This window comes from Sinohyriopsis cumingii, chromosome 1 (genome assembly GCF_028554795.1).
Source record: "Sinohyriopsis cumingii isolate HCF-2022 chromosome 1, ASM2855479v2, whole genome shotgun sequence".
In the NCBI taxonomy this organism is placed as follows: domain Eukaryota; kingdom Metazoa; phylum Mollusca; class Bivalvia; order Unionida; family Unionidae; genus Sinohyriopsis; species Sinohyriopsis cumingii.
In genome coordinates this window covers 109,700,618-109,714,269 of record NC_142961.1, presented here as the reverse complement: position 1 = coordinate 109,714,269, position 13,652 = coordinate 109,700,618, and the positions used below count along the sequence as shown (strand labels likewise).

The following is a 13,652-nucleotide window of genomic DNA, read 5'->3' as shown; positions in this document are numbered from 1 at the left end:
AAATTAATAACTTAAGGAAAGCAAAGGACAAAATTAGTGGTGTCATGAAAGAGATCAAGGAGGAGAAGGAGGATGAAGAGGAAAGAATAAGAATACGCAATTGGAACGAAAAAATTGAAAAAGAAGAAGAAAATGAAAAGAAGAAGAAAGAAGAGGAGGAAGAGAAGAAAGAAGAGGAGAAGAAAAAAAAGAAAGAGAAGAAGAGTGTAGGAGATAAAATAAGAACTTGGTGGAGGAAAAGAAGAAATTAGAAGAAGAAAACCCAAAGGCCCTTTTCAGGGCCAGCCATATTTCTCGAAAAGAGATAGTCTTTGAATTGCCTACCCCTTTTTTAAAAAAATTTTTTTTAAAAAAAAATCCCATGTTAAATTCCCCTTGTCCGTAGAGTGTCCCACGATTTATTCCCATGTTAAATTCCCCTTGTCCGTAGAGTGTCCCACGATTTATTCCCATGTTAATTCCCCTTGTCCGTAGAGTGTCCCACGATTTTTCGCCATGTTAAATTTCCATTGTCCGTAGAGTGTCCCAGGGGTGTTTTGACTGGAATTTCCATTGTCCGTAGGGTATCCCACTTCACTACTGCAGTTTGTATCTTTGCCTACTCCTAGTCCAGTAGTTGTTCTTTGCATATCATTTCTATCATGTTTACATACTTTCTGATATGATATTATTCCCTTAAAAAGTGAATGTCTTTTGTACTCACTATGATAGTTAGCGCAAATGTAGTTGGACTTTTAGAGAACCAAATTCTCTAGGTTTTCCACCTATTATCTCCTTCATATTTGGGTCGACATCGTCCAAAAAACACCCAATACAAATCTTTATCATTTCCTCTAATATTTCTGTACTTGTTTCAAACTCTTACATATATACTGGTGCTTCAGTGTATTCTCTTCACTTAACATACAACTGGAAGACATACTGAAACGGATTTGAAGTCCTTTTATATTTCTGGGTATCTGATAATGAGTAACTGTATGAATTATAATAGTACTATTTATTCAATAAAAAGATTAACATAGTTTTCTTCTCATTGTACATCGATGATTGTTGCAGTTTTGCACATTTTCAAGGAAGTACCTTTTCTGATTATTTCCTCTGATCTTATAATTTCCTCCATTACGATACCAATTTGATTTCATGAAATTAACATATTCTTCATGTCTTTTAGTGTTGTGTCCTGTGCCGTTCTTCTTTTCATCCTTGCATTTGTAACAGATAATATAGTTATTTATTTACTACTTGTATTATTTCAGTGGCGTCACTAGGGTTGGTGTCACCCAGTGCGGTAACTCATGGTGTCAACCGCATGGACCTCCTTCCTGCAATAGAATTCAAATATGTTATAGACAGTCATGTGCGGTAACACATGGTGTCACCCCTATAGACCTCGTTCCTGCTAAAATATTTAAATATAATATAGACAGTCATGTGCGGTAATTCATGGTTTCACTCCCATGGACATCCTTCCTGCACAAAAATTCAAAAATTGTATAGACACTCATTTTGGTGTCACCCCCTCTGATGGTGTCACCCGATGCGGTCCGCACCCCCATAGTGACGCCACTGTATTGTTTACAATTGAATATGGCGTTGTTGCTCAATAAAATCACCTTGCTTTGCAAATCATTTAAAGTGTTTACGTCAGCAACTACTCTCTATATTTTGGTCTGTTCCAGCTCGTTCAAAACCTAATGTGGTAAGATACTAAACCTATTTACTTCGACAACATTTAGAGTAGTCTTCCCCTTACCAATTGTTTTCTGCTTGCAGTAAATCGACCCTTTTCATTATGGGTGCTTATGGAAATATCCTCATCCAAAGATCTGTTGCAATACCAGCAGACATTATGTGACATATTTTAGCAGGGTTAATATATCATAAAAATGTCTTCGAAATAATGGGTTTAATTCTATTCTTTGTGATTCTTTCGAATTTCGGAATGACAAAATTTTGTCTTTCTTTTTTTTTAGCGACATAATATTTTCAGCGGGATCCCAATTGTTTAAGGAACATATTATCCTTTCCATTTTACAAGCAAGTACTTTTTACTAGTCATTTTTCATGGCTTGTTTTCAGAATATTTTAAACCTTGTACGTGTCATCTTCTTGGTCGTATTGAGATAATTTTTGTTCGTAAAATATCCCTCCAGTATTGCCTCCCTTTTAAGTCTTTGAACTGGTAATGGTTTGTTCACATTAAATTGCAAAATTTCTTCCGTAACATAAGGTACTTAGACTTTTTTTCAGGAATGTAATTATATTTTCAAATGCTAACAACAGAAATTGAATTTACTGAAAGAACACTTAAATTGAAAAAGGTCACTCAATCTTCCATTTCTGATTTAGTTCTAATAGGTTATGAGTTAGAAAAATCAACATTCAGGATATGTTTCAAACCATTTATACGACTATGATATAAGCTGTTTACATGTTCAAGTTCAATTTTTAATAGCTTATCCCGTTGATTTGTTATCAAATCAATATGATCAACCAAATGTCATATATTCATTTCATATATTTATTCCTTTCAAACGAATGAGATTTTCACATCAGTTTTATACATCTCGCCATTTTCTTGACCTTTTACGTTCGCATAAACTTTTTCAAACGCCGATCTGCACTCTCTGTTCTGTCCATCCCTGGGACAGTCACCTTTGGAGGCTAGGAACATCTTACCATCAGCGGGAAGAGGATTTGCCGTGTTCTTATGGCAAATCAGACCGGATGTCACTTCGATTGATTGATTGATTCAGTTACAACCTGAATAAAGCCCCCGCTGGAAACCTGGGAATTCGACTAGGAGTCCCAGAAGTAAGTTACGTTTCAGTAATGAGAAACTATCTTTCAGCGAATTCGCATTATTTATAATCTAAATCAATAACCACTCAAATCCCGTCTCCCTGATCTCGTTTCATAATGACAACGACTAGACAAGAGCAAACACGTGTACCTTATGACATGATTTAATAAAGAATATCTCCGCATATTACGGGAGTTGAACATGCAGAGATAAGTGACAGATAACTAAGCACTATCTTAAACCTACGTGTTACTATGTGCACAGTTTCAAAGACATTTTTATAAATTAAATAAGAACTTTATATTCGAAACGTATGACTACGTTATCCTATTTAATTTGTTTTAATTTCTGATACATTCTGATGCCATAAAATTATTCATTGTGTTTATTTAAGTTTTAAAATTTAAGAATATCTGTTGAGAAATTGCTCATTAAAGTAACTTAGCATGTAATTTTATTTTTTATTCAGTTATTTCATTCTCTTGATTGTCGATTTCTGTTTTTATATTTTCTAAGAATTGACCCCATAGTTTTGGTATCCTTTTGTTTTGCAATGTTTATCAAATTATAGGTATTTTATCGTGCCACGTAAAAATAAACTATCGAGTATCCATAATCACTTTTATGTTCGTAGGTGGCGCTTTATGGATAGTACGTACTTCTGAAATAGAATGACAAGAGTAAGGTGAAGTTGTCTGCATTTGAAACTTACAAAACGGAGAGAATGTTGGCATACGTCTACACTACTTTCATATATCATGGCTGATATTTCTTTATATGTTGTAGTAGTGGAAGTCTTGCTGTTCTAATCAAACTTGCTGCCCCCATGTCCTCCAAAAAACAACCTGAGCTAGTCCAAAATATCACAGCTTTGACAGTTATTAAAACAGTGAAACGAATTTAGCCAATGTGGGAAATACTAGCTTCTGAGAGTGCAATGAATGAATTAAAATAACAGTTATCGGTTCGATCTTTCTAAGTTTTACCGTTGAAGTCCAGGAAGTGAAAATGACTAAGCGGAGCTAGCAGTATTTTTGATAGATGCGTAGCTGAGGTAAGGCCAAGCGGCATACCCTATGGCCCATCAATCATACAACAAAATAAAGGGAATGAAATGTTCGTTCAAAAATAAATAAGATATTAAAGGTCTTTTTTTAATATAAAAAATAGCATGCTTAACCACTAAGGAAAGTTTGGGAATTATTTTCCTTTAAAAATACAACCCTATGCAAAGTATGAAACTGAAGAGCGCCGCCTCAAAACAAATAAGAAATCTTGTGCCATTGCTGTTCTCTTTATCTTATCATCATGCATAAAATGTTATATCAACATGGATATTATCTATGAAAATAAGTTAATTATGCATATTTTGCTCTAACTTATACAATATGCCTCGTGTTGGTATTGTGTGTAAAATTAACTTAATTATGTTGACATTAGAAGTCTTAGGACACAGAAGTAAAGTCATCTTAATTTAAAACTGATACAGTAAGTGAAACAAAAATATATTAAAATGTCTATTTTCATTCATATGTGATACAATTCAGGAAAACAATTATGACAAAGCAGATTCGCTTATCAAAATTGTACCCATTGACCTTTCACCTTTGACTTATGCGACCCTGATCTGTTTCATCTCTGTTCGAATTGTAAAATTTATTAATAACACCTCAGCAAAAATTGTGGTAACTTTCATGCCCATGTCTTTCAGCATAGCATTGGTTGCTATGCTGAGAAAACATTTATGTGTGTTTTTTAACATAGCTAACTTTTCATTGGGTGGGGAGGGACTAAATCTGTGTGGGACTTTGTTAATAATGAATACTGTTCTGTGGAAGAATTACATGAGAATTATTCAGAAGGTCTTTTTAGATGCTAGCCACTTATGAAACAAAACTATGTCATACATTAATACTACTTGTATGGTCTTTATGGGTCCGACTGAGCTAGTCCGAAGCACACTAACTTTATCAGGTATTAAAATAGGGATACAAATTTTACAGGGTAGGCAAAAGCAGCTTCTGAAAGTGCAATGAATGAATAACAAAATAGATCATATATTTAAAAAAATGTATCGGCTCTTTTTTTTTTTTTTTTTTTTTTGTTGCAATTTACCTTTGAAGTCCTGCGGAGCTAGAATTTGTTTCATCGGAGAACATCTGAAGTTAGGTCATGCTGTGTACTCTATAGTCCAAATTACACCGATCAATCATACACCAAACTAAGGAATTAAATGTCCTTTTAAAGATACCGATGCAAAAGCAAGGTATTTAAGCCAGCAAGGTTAACTACTGGAGAAAACACGGAAAATTACTTTTCTACAAACAATACACCCTAGGCAAAATATGAAACTTGTGAGCGCTACCTATACGCACTTCTGGCATCCGTAGTCATTTGTTCCAAATTTGTCCATATTTTATATCTTCTTCTCTTGATGGCAAATTGCACGTTTTAAAGTTGCCATTGATCTGACGAACTGAACTACATTAAAAATAAATGAAGTAGCTGAAATAGGTAGTATTTGAGCCATTAGTAGGATGTATGGTGATTATTAGCCATTTTTGTTCCACAGACGTACTTCATGTTAATTAAGGGAAACGCACTCCTCATAAAGTGGTTACGCACTAGCTGAAGAAAGTGGCTGGTAAATCAGGATCATCATCCCTCGAACATCTCACAGCATATGAGGAAAGATAGAGTGACCCATAAATTGAGAGAGAGAGAGAGAGAGAGAGAGAGAGAGTTGTCCGAGAAGAAATATATGTAGAAATTCGACACACTTTCATACTATGCACCAACTCTATTTCTTCACTACAAAATATGGTTCGAATCAGTTTCTCATCTGCACTTACTGTCTCTAACACACACATCAGTTTCTATGACAATTATGGAATTGATTATTAATGCTATTTATTAACTGTCACAAATGTACTCAGGTCATAAAACATAAGTCTTATTACAATTTAAGGAATTTGGTTGAGCGAATTGGTCTAAATATATTCTGTTAAACTAAAACAAAGGATATTCACAGTGTTCGACATTAGAAAGAATGCAAATACTGTGATGTACAAACTAATGCTCTTTAACTTCATGCTCATATAAATTTTTATTTATTCTAAATATATTTTAAAAAATATGTTCTTTTAATGGATAGCAGAATGTCAGCGCCAACATTTCGGTCATCAAAGAGTCATTTAGATAATGCGTGAGGGTGAGGGGTCTATGGTAATCTTTCTATATAACTGTAATCAGTGCCGACCGAATCGGTCGCAGTTTTTTCTTAGGGTTATCTTTCAGTTCGTTTACTCTATAGTTATCCAGAACGTCTATATAAAAGCCTTGATTCTCGAGAAACCCAGAATTGTGAAAAGTTATGTCGGAAGAAAGCTCATTTGGCTTGATAGTGTCATCTACATCGTCGCTATTGTTATTGTTGCTATTAAAGTTTGGGCCGGGATTAAAAAAGAACTGCTGCTGAGCCGAGTTTGCGAACTGGAACAATTGCGATTGAAGTTGCTGCTGAGCCTGCAACGGCGGTTGTTCAAATCTTGTACTAAACTGACCGTCAATGACAGGGATGTTTCTCCCATGATGAATTGTGTCATGTGACATGTCTTGGTTCCCGGGATGCCTAAAATACGGATTCCCTGTGCTGTTTTGATCAAACCCCGGCTGTAGATGAAGGGTGGGCTGGTGAAAACTGTGCGGATTGGAAATATTTTGGAAATTCTGAAACCCGTTGTTGACAGGCATGTTCAATCTCTGAAATCCATATTCAGGCGCGGTTGGCCATATTGGTTGCTTGGAGGAAGTACCTGGATTTAGGTCAGGCACGTGACAAGGCTGGAGAATGCAAATATTCTGGCATTGCGGCTGCTGTTGCAGTCGCCATGGAAACAGTGCCTGCTGTGATTGTGCAATACCTGGCGTTCTCTGGTTATTTTGGTATTGGATGTTTTGAAGTTGTTGCTGTGGCTGGTAGACCAATGACAGATGCTGATTTGCCTGGAACTGAACATTCTGTTGTTTAATATCGTTACTGAGCTTAATCTGCTGTTGCCTGGTTTGAAAGGCATTCTGTTGAAGGTTCTGTGTTATCGACTTCTTCGGCTGCTGTTGGGTCTGGGACTTCAAACTGTCATTCATTTCAAAAGCTGAGTACTTTGTGTTGAGCATCTGGGTTGACTTCTTGGAAAATATCTCGGCCGATGCAGTCTCCAAAGGTAACAAATAAGCAATATGAATATCCAGCAATAGAAAGATACAGTAATTATATGTACCTACTCAGACAGTTTATATGAATATCCAGCAATAGAAAGATACCGTAATTATATGTACCTACTCAGACAGTTTATATGAATATCCAGCAATAGAAAGATACAGTAATTATGTGTACCTATACTAAGACAGTTTATATGAATATCCAACAATAGAAAGATACAGTAATTATATGTACCTACTCAGACAGTTTATATGAATATCCAGCAATAGAAAGATACAGTAATTACATGCACCTACTCAGACAGTTTATATGAATATCCAGCAATAGAAAGATACAGTAATTACATGTACCTACTCAGACAGTTTATATGAATATCCAGCAATAGAAAGATACAGTAATTATATGTACCTACTCAGACAGTTTATATGAATATCCAGCAATAGAAAGATACAGTAATTATATGTACCTACTCAGACAGTTTCATTTTAAAGAAGCTGTGATACAGCGAATGATTATCAAAACGTAAACTTAAACAATGAAGGTTTTTAAACAGTTCTGCTTATAAACAGTAATAAATACTTATTTAATTATTAATTTCAATTGAAAGCTAAATTTTGTTCATATTCCTGTGATGCATACAAAATATAGCCTCCAACCAATACATCCATAGATCGGGGATTGGAATATACTCCAAGAGGACTCTCTGAGACATTCTAATGGTTAACAGAATTGCTATAATTTTAGACAACTAGTAAATTGCTCACATGACGTCTTTCATAATACACTCTTTCTCGGTTCGTAGACTTTTGAATTAAACGTTTCTTTTAAAAACGAGCTATTTGTTTCTAGATTAAAACATCTGTTTTACTATATAATTGTTTAAATACACATTTTGAAATAGGTATTAGCAATGAATAAGCCTGAAATTAGTGTTTTCTTTCTTTCCTTTTCTAAATTAATAAAATCTATTCAACCAACCTGCGCTTCATTGGATTTTGTATCGTTAGGTTCTTTAAACTGTGGAGATGCAGGAATGAATGGTTTGCATGTCGGACGAAGCGCTTTCTTCTGTTGCTGAGTTTCTGATGTGTTGGAATCGGATGATTCCCCTACTGGCTCTGCTAAGGGCTGGTTGTCCTCGTCTCCATTTTGCTCAAAGGTGTAATCTATCGGCGTCTGCTGAACTCCTTCAGCACCGCTGCGAAATACATACAAATCTGTTTGAGTAGATGTCCATGTTATTGGTGGAAGTATATAAAGGAAAGGGGACAAACCGAAACAAGCATGTAAACCATTGTCAGAGATAAAAGAGTCACCCATGTTCTTAGCATGCCAGCCCTGGACTTTCAAGGATGAATGTTAGCCTTCTTGTGTGTGACCTGTATCCTTCCTGGAGGCAGAGATGGTGGTTTAAAACGTCGCGTAACGCATAAGCATTGAAGAACATGAAATACGATATTTTAAATCCTGAGCAACCGAAAACTAAACATTAGGATGTATTGTGAAACATAGCAATTGTTGGCGTCACAGTGAGAAAGGAGTCGTACAGGAAAAACTTCCTCGTGATTAAGATTGTTTCAATTAGCACTGAAGAGACACGCAAAGTTTTGTTTACGTTACGCCGAAGAGTTTTGACGGTTTTTCTTGAAATCCCCAGAAGTTTGCAATTGCAATGTGAAACTTGTAATAAAAAAGCCACTGATTTATTAAAGAATCTTAAACGTTCACCTATGGTCATGCACATATTCTATCTGCATTTGGTATGCTATTATCTTATATTTCCTTAATAAGACCTCAGCGTAATATTTAGAAAGGTACACTGCGATAACTGAAAATAAAGAATTGGGGGATACGTGTTCTCTGATATTTTATCTTAATCACGTGAATCAGTTGCCTGAAACACAATTTCTTCCTCAAAAACCAATAACGTCTCAAAAGAATTACATAGGTTGGGAGGGTAAATTATAAAGCAATGTATTTTCCGATGTTTGGCTCGTTCTTTTTTTGTTTGGTTGTCTTTTAAAACGAGTATACACTGACTTGAGAAATTTGTTTGTTAGATAGAACATTACTCTTGCTCACATTCCATGCGTTGTTTTGATTAATTGGATGACTCTCTTTATGATTAGGTGGAAGGTGGAATGCATATAATTCTGTACAAACCTGCAAACTGGCTTCTTTCCCTGGATGTACGTGGTGTCATTCATTTCGGTCGATGCTGGATCAGAAAGTACAGAATGTACCAGATCACATTCCTTCTCCTCAGCAATACTGTACAAAGTCGGAGAGTTTGTTGTACTGGGACTTGCGGGAAGTTTAGTAACGGTATCCTTATGCAAATGAGGCACGAATTCGCTTGCTCCAACCCATAACCTGGATGAAGCCACCTTCTTTGTTGAATCTTTAGCCCTATCTCGTGCAGCATCTCCTTGGCAACCGAGCATATTATGATCGAGCTTTCCATTGCAACTACTCGATGAGAAAATATGCTCGTAATTGGTGTTAGATTCTTTGCTGCTAGAACATCTCTCTGTTGCAGAATGGGACTTATTAATTAAGTCCTTCCACTCCGATGATGACATTACTCCTGTCTCTTGAGACTTGCACTTACGAACCGTCTGTTTCTGACTTCCAAAGTCAGGATGTATCTTTTCCATTTTCTCTTGCATTTCATTTGCAGTCGCTGTACTACTTTGCAAGGAGAGCCCGATTTTTTCCAGCATCGACCTTTTCTTCTCACTTTTGACAATCGTAGGTTGGAAAACCTCCAATGGCAACGACCACAGGTCTCGAACATTTTGTGACCTGATTTTTTTAAAAAGAATCTCGCATTCTTTTGTACCATCCTCAGCAACACGAAAATCGCTGGCCCCTGAGACGGCTCTTTGTTCTTCATTAATGCAATCTTTACGATAAAATATGTCGTCTGAAAATATGTCATCTGACCTTGAATTCTGACGAAGGTCACGGAGGTAGTCGCTGTAGTTGTTGATGTACATATCTACAAGTACCTGAGGATCATCGATCGCTAACAAGTAGTTTTTGTCTGTTAATGTTGTATTTTCGGATTCATCTTCAGATATTGGGGGTTGAGTAGTATTATTAAAAGTGTCAACTCCTTGGAATGTCCTGAAAAATTGTCGTATCAGAGATGAAATTTAATAAAGCTGTGGAATGTCCAGATGAGCAGAAAAAAAGGAAAAGACTTACTTGTTGAGATAATGTAAGATGAAACATTCTTTCCACTAACGGTACTAACTGTATGGCAATGTGTCTTTTAAGTTCTTCCCCTTTTACCCTTTGGATTCCCGGACTGTGGTATGAAGTTTTAGTTGTTTAGAAACCATGCGCTTACTCGATGTCTTACGCCTGTTTAAATACGATCTTTTTAATATTGGCAGTAAAAATAATCATGAAAATTATGAATTCGATATTAATCATACAAAGTATGACTTATACTTCGTATAATATTTAAGGGATAGACGCATTTCTCGTTGAACGCTATCTTATGGTGAAATCTGCTATGTGAAGAAACAAAATGAACGTAGAATTGTGAACCGTACTATAGAGAAGACAAAAGGCGCATGCGCAGCCCCATGTTTAAAATGTGCCGACCCAGGTGAAAGATGTTTATGAAACATTGACTTTTTAAGGAGCTCTTGCTTGCAATGTCATATCTTTTTGGGGTCAAAGATAAAACAAGGATCTTGCTTTATGTTGTCAATGCATAGCCATGTGTTGCGGAAGAAGAAGAAAAAAGTTCGTTCGCAACGCATACTCTTCATGTAAACCTTGCAAGACCTGCATGGAAGATTGGTCTATTACTAAATGTAAGTAGGTAGGTAGGTAGGTAGGTAGGTAGGAAAGTGGACATGAATAAATAGATGATATAAATCGTAATATCGGGAACATTCAACCTGGGTACTAAACCAATTGCAATTCTTACGACTATAAGGAAAAGCACTGTCACCTTGGCCATGTTAACTGATTTATATAGTCGAGAGGAATTTGCAAGTTTAGGACATTGTTTCCAATCCATTTGCAGATATGATACTTTACGTGAACAAAATATGTTTAAAGTAAGCAACATATTCTTTCCCAATTTACAGTTTGATAATAAAATGAGCATCCACTTTGTATGAATACGCTACCAGAAATATAAAGACATGAAATGTATGGAGTCGCATAAATGAAAAACGAACCAGACTTCTTAATCGTGCACTCGTACTTACAAACGGGGATCGAAAGGGTTATTAAAGTGCGGATAGATATCCCACTGCTTTCTGCCGAAACCAACAGTTTTGGTATCTTCATGGTACGCACTTATAATCTACAAAGAAAAAGAGGTAGTCTCCAGTCTTTAAATGTACATTTAAAAATTAATTCATGTTTTCTCAGTACACAACTCCCATCCAGCCGCAAACAACATAGATCCGGATCTACCTTTCCCATAATATCAAGGTTTTATTTTTCGGTCTCTGTGCTAGCACATTATATCTGAATATTTAGAGTAAATATCGATCACATTAGTGAGCCTTATTTATCGAACATTATAAATATCAGCAAGTTTTAACACATCGGACAAGTTAATTGCGTATTCAGTCTTTCCCTAATGCTCCGTCTCATGCTGTATGGTAATGTAATTTTTTTTGCCTTTATTGTATTAGCAGTTTTATTGAGGAATATAAAACTGTTCAATGTAAGTTATAATAATGAGAAATAATTGTTATTTTGTAATATATATATATATATATATATATATATATATATATATATATATATATATATATATATATATATATATATATATATATAATTGGGGTGGGGGTGGCGGCAGTAGTTTCATAACACATAACATTAGTGATGCCTAGATCCGTGCTCTGAAATTCAATAACTTAAGAGTCGGATTCCAAATTGTATTGAAATAGGTTGAACAGGAGAAGTTAGAGAATGTAATAGTATGCAATTACCTTGTTCTCACCCTCGCCCAAATGAGGATAAGGAGAAATATGCAGAGATTGGATATCGGGAAGTTTTCTGGAAATAAAACATAAAAATCTAGCATTTGTATGAGTTAGCTATTTATCTCAGGTTATAATAGCAACAGGTCTCGAGCACTTTGTGACCAGAATTTTTCAAAAGAATCTCGCATTCCTTTGTACAATTCTCAGTAACGCGAAAATCGCTTGCCCCTGAGACGACTCTGTTTTCTTCATTTTTGCAATATTTACGATAGACTATGTCATCTGAAAATGTGTCGTCTGTGTAATTGCTGCGATTTTAGATAATATTTACAGCATTTCTAAGACTTCGTTAAAAATTATAAGAATAATAATAGATTAAGTACTCTTTTGTAAATCATTTGGACATATACAGGCCATTGACTAAAGGTTCTGCGTTATGAGCGCCAAGTTGGTGGAAACTTTCAAGTCAGCACTCCTCAAGAGTTACCAAGATGTCAATTCCCCCCGAAGTTAAATACCAGTATTGTTTTCTGCTACGTACAAATACAGAAACAGAGACAAAGTTTCACTGCAACAGGCTGAACTTCGAGATCACACACCACGCCACTTACATCAAGTTAGAACACATAGATCCAATTCTGTGCAATAGCAAACCAAGAAAAGAATTAAACGTGAATATGCCAAGTGAAGTAAGATCCCATGTCAATTTTCATTTATAAAAAAAATATTTTAACATGTACTGCACTATTTAAGTCAAGAAAATCGTATCCTTTTCTCGTATGACAAACGTATAATAACATACGATGACGTCACGAATGACGATGCACTTTCCATAACCAGTTTTGAACTCACGGTGTTTCATAAAATCATGTTAAGAGTACGTCAGTTTCTTTCCAAATTAGTAATACCCAGCATCTTTGTAACTGGCATATTATTTAATTCTCTAATGTCAATATATAAATACTTACGAATCAAAGTAAAGTCCAGCATTTTTATCCTCCATCTGATGATCACTGGAACATGGGATCAGACTGTCCACAGATATTGACATTCCTGTCGAGAACCGCACTCTTCGGCTTCTCTTGTTCTGACGTCCGCTTTCATTTTTCTCACTTCCGTCGTCAACTTTTATACATGCTAAAATATCTGCGCTCGTAAACTTATGAAATCGTTCATTTGTTTTGTGGCAGTTTTTCTTTATTTTTGCTAAGAGTGACGTCAACTCGTCGTTCATCCATATTTCGTCAACGGAATTTTCAAGGTCAGTTGTTTGTTGCTGTGGAGAAGTTTCGAAATTTTCATCACACGGATCACGTAGCACATGATCAAACACCTCTTTAATTATGTCTACATCCATTCTACATGAAAAGAAGCTGAAACTATTCGAGTCACCATTTTGGAGGACGACCACGTCTTCACGTCTCAAAATGCTGAATGCGAAAGTCCTGTTAAACAGGTGACGTCATACGTAAACAACTGACGTTAACCTTGTTTCGCGCAATTTTCAATTAATATTCACCTGGCTTTTGCAATTTCTTTAGAAATTGTAGAGAAAGGTGGCATGTAATGAATAAATGATGTGGAGAATGTATATTTACATCTCGTTGATTATGCTTCAATCATGGTGATTTGTATCAGCAGCGCACACACGCCTAATTACGAT

General features: G+C 35.7%; 2 protein-coding genes across 2 annotated transcripts in view; one reads left to right on the top strand and one right to left on the bottom strand.

Moving 5' to 3' along the window:
- Window positions 1-5,954: 5,954 nt before the first annotated feature.
- LOC149807582 (uncharacterized) lies at window positions 5,955-13,402 on the bottom strand. The gene is made up of 6 exons (XM_089968318.1): window positions 12,958-13,402; window positions 11,996-12,062; window positions 11,258-11,355; window positions 9,189-10,154; window positions 8,004-8,223; window positions 5,955-7,018 (listed from the first exon to the last, which is right to left on the bottom strand). The coding sequence occupies exons 1-6, from the start codon at window positions 13,344-13,346 to the stop codon at window positions 6,038-6,040; spliced, it is 2,721 nt and encodes a 906-aa protein (XP_089824444.1). The 5' UTR covers window positions 13,347-13,402; the 3' UTR covers window positions 5,955-6,037.
- Window positions 6,903-13,652, top strand: part of LOC149807581 (nucleoredoxin-like protein 2) — a 28,188-nt gene continuing 21,438 nt past the window's right edge. The window contains exon 1 of the mRNA XM_089968348.1: window positions 6,903-7,026. The gene's annotated coding sequence lies outside the window, so the exon portion shown is untranslated. The remainder of the gene's footprint in view (window positions 7,027-13,652) is intronic.

Coding starts and splice junctions, on each gene's coding strand:
- LOC149807582 (XM_089968318.1), bottom strand. CDS start 13,346: ATGGATGTAGACATAATTAAAGAGGTGTTTGATCATGTGCTACGTGAT. Junction 11,356..11,995: donor TGGGCGAGGGTGAGAACAAG/GTAATTGCATAC, acceptor TTTTCTTTGTAG/ATTATAAGTGCGTACCATGA. Junction 10,155..11,257: donor AACCCTTTCGATCCCCGTTT/GTAAGTACGAGT, acceptor ACAATTTTTCAG/GACATTCCAAGGAGTTGACA.